We start from the raw sequence: 6000 nt of genomic DNA on the forward strand, positions 1-6000 counted from the left end.
TTTCATTCCCTTTTCATCTTTGCGTCTTGTCATCTTAAGTAGTTTTTGCCAAAAAAATATTAGTATTGTGTTATTGTTATAAACACAATAACGTAAGTGGAAGAGAGGATATCCTTCTGCAAAAAAGGAAACCTTTCATTAAAAAAAAAAAAGTCTTTTGTAGTATAGCGCAGTTAACTCACTCTAAGTACAGAGGAATGAACAGGCTCAAACGGATGGGTGTCTCAAATTCTGGCTAAATCAGAATATATTTTCTGGGGTTCAAAAAATCTGGCTAGGTCTGTATGCCTTTGACCTACCAAGTTTCTAGCTGCAAGTGGAAATACCACCAGGAAATGGCAGGGGGCTGCTCTTACGCTATTTTTAGGTGGGATTCTAGACTTAACACCATTTGTACAGACTTCACATAATCATCTGAACTTCTGCATGACGGTCCACACCAAATAGCCCAATTATTTTTGTTTCTTCAAGCACTTCTTGGAAATACAGGGGTAAAAGCACACTTTCTTCAGTTAGGTGGTTTTACTTCCTACCTCTCCCTCTCCTGAAAGAGTGAAATCTTGAGGAAGAAAGGTCCTGCACGCCGACAGCACGGGATGCCAGTGCCCTGCGCTCTGCTACAGAGCAGGTGCAGCCGCGAGTAATATTTCATTATTGCCCTCGCACAGTATCTCAGTCTCCTGACGCATCTCTTGCATATCCAAGGCTTTACCGAGGGGTTTTGTTGGATCATCTACTCAATGCCAGAGATTCAGTATGTGTTTAAGCTTCTTCCTTTCTTCTGCAAATGGCTATGCTAGCTGGAAACACAACATTGGCATGGCGGGCCTAGGATGGTTTAAGCATTTATGGGGAGTTATGAGAACTATGGATGGAGATTTATACAAAAATAAAAAAAGGGCATCGCCTCCAAGTCAAAACTATTATATAAAGCAGCCACACGCCTGCCTGCTAATGAGCAGGAGAGACCTTGCATGGAGCAGCTTGTACATTCAGCAAGACCTGCCACTGCCATGTGAGCAGCCAGCGTCGCGCTGGCAGATGCACGCTGTCAGCGGGGAGTCCTACGGCAGCTCCTGCTCTGGCGGCGCTGCTTGAGATCTGGGCTTGCGACAGCCGTGAGGCTGGGCCCTTCCCTATATCTCCCCCCAGCCAGCCAACAGGCTGTGGTGCAGTCGTGGCAATGGTGGAGTTTCTCGGGCTGATAATGCGCCCATGAGGAATTGCACTAAACTAACCAGAGTATTTCAGAGATGCCACCAAAGAAGTTACTTCATGAACTAGTTAATTGACTAGGATGTTAGAGTGATTAACTTTTGACAGTACCAGCTATGTTTCAACCTCAACTGCTCAGAGCCCAAAACTCCGTATCCCATTTAGTAAAGGGACAATAATGAAAGCTGACTTCTTCCCCTGCCGAAACCAGAAGAAATCTTCTCCTTCCTTTGCCACACGACTAGGGCAGCTGTAGCGGCTTGAGGCTCATTCCCTTCCCCCCTTGGCCGATGAGGTGGGATACGGTGGGTAAGGAAACTAAGAAGAGGTGCTGCAGGAGCAGCTGGCACCTGCCTGGGGCAACCATCCTCCTGGGTCTGCCATCCTCCTGCTAGTGGGTGGAGATGCAGCAACAACCACGCGGGAGGACCCAGTGTCCAACCTGATGCCTCTTCTAAAGCAAAACCTCGCGTTCAGGGAGGTCATCCTCCTCCAGAAAAGATAATCCAATGCTGCCGTATAGGTTCTCTGTCCTGACTGTGCCTACACGGCAGCATTTTCAGGAACATAGGTGGGTTAATGCCATGGTTTCACCCAGGACGCTTATTTACAAGCACAGCCCTTTGAGTTGGTTTGCTCTGGGCTGGGGCTGCCTTTGCTCCTTTCTCCCCTTCATGCCAACTGCACATATATAGGAAAACCTTGATAGCCACCTTTCCCTTTCTCCTTCCCTTGGTGAGCCCTGTTGACAGAAAAATGATGGAGCCCTGCATCACCACGAGTAGAACAATATTGGGAGCTGGGAGCACTCCCTCCTGTTTGGCTGTGCTTTGACCCATGGGGCTGTCCGCAGGGTTGGGTAGAAAGCTGCCTGAGCCTGGCTCTGCCCACAAACAGAAAAATAATTAGGACAAAGGACATAATCTATTCTGCACAAGACATACTGGAATTAATTAGATACCTAAAGAGTTGGAAATAATGCATCAAATATGCCTGACAATGTCAGATTAACAGTAAGAGTAAACAGTCAAATGGCAATGGTGTTCATTATCTCACTAAATGAAAAATAATAATTTTGTTAGCAAATTCTGTCTATTAAAAACGAGGCAGCGTTAAACACTGACAGAACTTTCTAAGTTATAGCTCTTCCGCTGATGTGATAAATCTTATGCAGAAGTTTGCTTGCGGAAAGATTCTGAGTACCATTTCTTTGTGTGTCACTATGCTATTGATAAAACTACAGACCTCTACAGAAAGCAGTACAGAGAAAAAATCCGTTATCATTATTATCCTATGACTGAGTAAATGTGCACATACTGGATGGAAATGCAATTCATGGGACAAGAAAATGAAGGCATGAAAATCGTCTCTCTGGAGTTTTCTTGTTCGCCAGTAACATTCCTGTTACTGTACTTAGTGAGTCGATGCTCATTAAATCTGTTTGCTGATTACCATTGGGTAATATGTCAACAGCAAAAAAAAAGGAAAACATAAAATACTGAGTGGCTCTGTACTACAGTTCTGTATGTGCCTACAGTGGAAATAAAATATAAATAAATCCACTGTAACAGTTATGTCCTTGTTTAGTAAAGAGTGAGGTCTCCCCAAAGTCTCTTACGAGAGGCATTTGCATCTATTTTCTCATTTTAGAAGAGACACTCCCTGAAGCGACTAAAAAGAATTAACATTGGCTTTTGTATGGGCTGACAGTTTGACATTCAGAGGGGGGGGGGGGGGGGAAAAAAAGGCAATGCTGAGTCTGGGGTTTCCACAAGGCAACAGTGAAAACGTGCAGGATTGAGCTAGCCACACCTCTGGTTATTTGTAAACGTTCCTTTCCTTTTTCTTGGGTGAACTTGACCCTCTTAACACACAGTTTTGGCACCTGTCTTCCCTGTTTTTCTTTCCAAGACTGTTCAGAACTGCTGGGGTGTAAACTCAAGTACCAGCTTCAACAAATGCAGATTTCCGACATGTTATGACATAGAGTATGGTGAGATGTCCTGTTAGATTGTGACTCGCACGCTCTGTGCTGCTCAAGTGACAGGGAAAGATGCTGCCCGCTCTAACTTGAACCGGCAGCACAGGCTGCACCATGCCTGCAATCTACAGCTGAGCTGGATTTTTCTTCATCTCTGAAACCAGCATTTTCTATGATGGTGGGTTGGGAGTGGAGGGGAAAGAAAAAATACTACCCGCTAAAAATAATCAGTGGAGTTATGTCATTTGCCTTCACGAGCAACGAGAAGGAGGTTTTTGTGCTACCCCTCTCCAGGCAGAAGTGCAGTCCAGACACAGCAGCAGCTCCCAAAAGCATTCCCGGCAGCTTGGCAGATTGGTACCTAACTGTTTTTGAAGTTTTGAGTTTATCAAAGCCCGAGTCGCCTTCACTCGGGAGCGCAACTGCAAGGCGAGTACAGAGGCACCGAAAAATTATTTAAGCAAGCAGCCTGCCCTTCTCGCTCACCCCAAGCAAATAAAGCCGAAACGGGGAAAAAGGAAAAAAAAAGGGGGGAAAAATATAAGAAAAGGGGGGGAGGGAGGGGGGAAGGGGATGGGGGATGGCGAGAGAGCGGATCCCGCGGCGCTGGCGGTGAGCGCGGTGCCGGCTCCCCGCGGCGGGCAGGCATCCCAACTGTTGCAGGGAGGTGACCGGGTAGCTGCGGTGGCAGCGCCGGTGGCGGGCGGGCGGGCGGTCGGGCAGAGGCCGGGATGCGCGGGTTGGGTCCGTGGCGGCAGGGGCAGGTGCGGGGACCGGGCTGGAGGGTGGCGGGGAGTGGGATGCGGGGAGTGGGATGCGGGGCGCCCGGCCAGGCGGGGCTGGTAATGCCCGGGGCCGGGGACCCGCCGCGGTTACCTTGAGGATGAGATCGGTGTGGTGCTGGTCCAGCATGTTGGCCTTGCGGAAGGAGGTGATGATCACCCTGCCGTACCTCCCCGGCGTCTGCAGGTCGGAGTAGAGCCGGTGCTTGGAGCGGTTCACCGGGAAGAGGCTGTCCACCAGGTTCCTCTCGATCTTGGCCAGGCTGTGCGTGGGGGCCAGGAGGTGCTCCACGCTCTCCTCCACCTGGTAGCGGCTGAAGCTGGCGCCCAGCAGGATGGAGATGAGCACGGGCGCCGAGGCGAAGAACACCGGGTGGCTGGCGACGAAGTGGCCGAGCCGGGAAAAGGACGTCCCCAGCCCCCTGTGCAAGACCTGCCGCAACATCCTAGTGCGGAGGGCGCTCAGGAGGGCGAGCGCCGCGCCGGGGCCCCCGCAGCTCCCCCACGGCCCCCGCAAGACCATGGGGCAGCCCCGCAGGGCGCCGCCTCCCCGCCGGCCGCGGCTGCGGGGGGCCGGGGGCCGCCGCCGCCGCGCGTGTCTGTGTCGGTGCGTGTGCGGTGTGCGTGTGTGCGCGCCTGCCCGCCTGCGTGGGGCAGCTCGGGCGCTGGTCCTCCCGCAACGCCGCCGTGCCCGAGAGGAGTTTCCCGGCGCCTCGTTGCCTGACTTGCCACCAACCCGCCGCCCCTCGCCGCGGCCGCGGAGCGGACCGCGGCGGACGAGGCGGGGGAGGGGGGCGGGGGGGGCGGGGGAGCCCCGCCGCCGCGGCCCCACCGCCCCTCGCCGCGGGAAGGGGAAGGGGCAGGCGCCGCTCCCCGCCCCCGCCGCGGAGTTTGCGCGGGAGCGGGGCTGCCCGCAGACTGCTGACTAATCCCCCGGCCGCGGCAGGCGGGGCGGGCGCGGATAAGCCCTCCGCGGCGCCCCCGCCGCCGCCGCCCTCCGCCCAGGGGCGCGGGGGCCACGCCGGGCGGCGCCGAAGACGGGGCGGCGGGGCGCAGCGCGGCGCCTCCCGCCGGGGCCGCCCCGCGGGCCGCGCTTGGGACGCCGCGGCGCGCCCCGCCCCGCCCCGCCCGGCTGCCGGCCGGCTCCGCCCGCCGCCGCCGGCACCACCGCGCCGCTACATCCCCCGCCCCGCACACGGGGCGACCGGGTAGCGCAGGCTGCCCGCCTCCCCGACGGACGGGCGGGCGGGCGCCTGCCTCCCGCGGAGGGTGAGCGGCGTGCGTGCGTGTCGTGGGGGATGCTTTGGCTCGGGGACCCGCCGCCAGAAACGTGTGACCGCCTCCCCCGGGGGACCGGGGCGGGCCGCGTCCCGGGGTGCCCGACGGCGCGCCCCTCGCTCCCGCCGCGCAGCCTCCCGCGGGGGCGCGGCGCGGCACAGCCCGCCGGCTCGGCGCCGCCCGAGTGGGCATGTGCGAGAAACGCCGCACATGCCCATTAGGGAAGCCGGGCGCCGGCGGCGAGGCTGCCCCTGCCCGCCTCGCCCTCCCCAGCACCCCGGTGTCGTCCCGGGAGCCGCCCCGGGCTGTGTCGGCAGCGCCCGGCGTGGGGAGACCCGGCCGGCTCCGCCGCTGCTGCCGGTGCCGTGCCGTGCCGTGCCGTGCCGGGGAGCGGCGCTGCCCTAGCCAGAAGCCGCTGCCCACCTGTGTGGGGGGTACAAGCCCTCCCCACGGAGTGCGATCGAGGGGGTGGGGAAGGCAGCCCCGTTTTTAAACACAAATGGCAATTAAACAAAAGAAAGGAGGAGAAACGCTCGTTGGTCGTGGCAGCCCTGGCTGTTGGCACATTGGGGCGCACTGATTCCCACCGCCGTCGGCTGGCCCTGGCTGGGGTTTCTCCATCCAAAGGTGTCGGTGTTCCGAGTCCAGTTATGGCCCGGGCCAGTGGTTTTACAAATCGGCGGAAAGGAAGTTTGTGTTTGACAGCTGTTGGACCTGTTGCTGCATGGAACGGCAGCAGCTCCC

The 6000-nt window shown here is 56.8% G+C and overlaps 1 protein-coding gene across 2 annotated transcripts in view; it reads right to left on the bottom strand.

Annotated features, from left to right (window-relative positions):
* Positions 1 to 4501, bottom strand: part of PTCHD1 (patched domain containing 1) — a 34339-nt gene extending 29838 nt beyond the window's left edge. The window contains exon 1 of one of the 2 annotated variants that reach the window (XM_074152906.1): positions 4073 to 4501. In XM_074152906.1, the coding sequence (XP_074009007.1) occupies positions 4073 to 4501 (429 nt within the window). The remainder of the gene's footprint in view (positions 1 to 4072) is intronic. The other variant, XM_074152907.1, reaches the window with a different exon arrangement.
* Between the last annotated feature and the right edge of the window lie 1499 nt (positions 4502 to 6000).

This window comes from Numenius arquata, chromosome 1, assembly GCF_964106895.1.
Source record: "Numenius arquata chromosome 1, bNumArq3.hap1.1, whole genome shotgun sequence".
Classification (NCBI taxonomy): Eukaryota; Metazoa; Chordata; class Aves; order Charadriiformes; family Scolopacidae; genus Numenius; species Numenius arquata.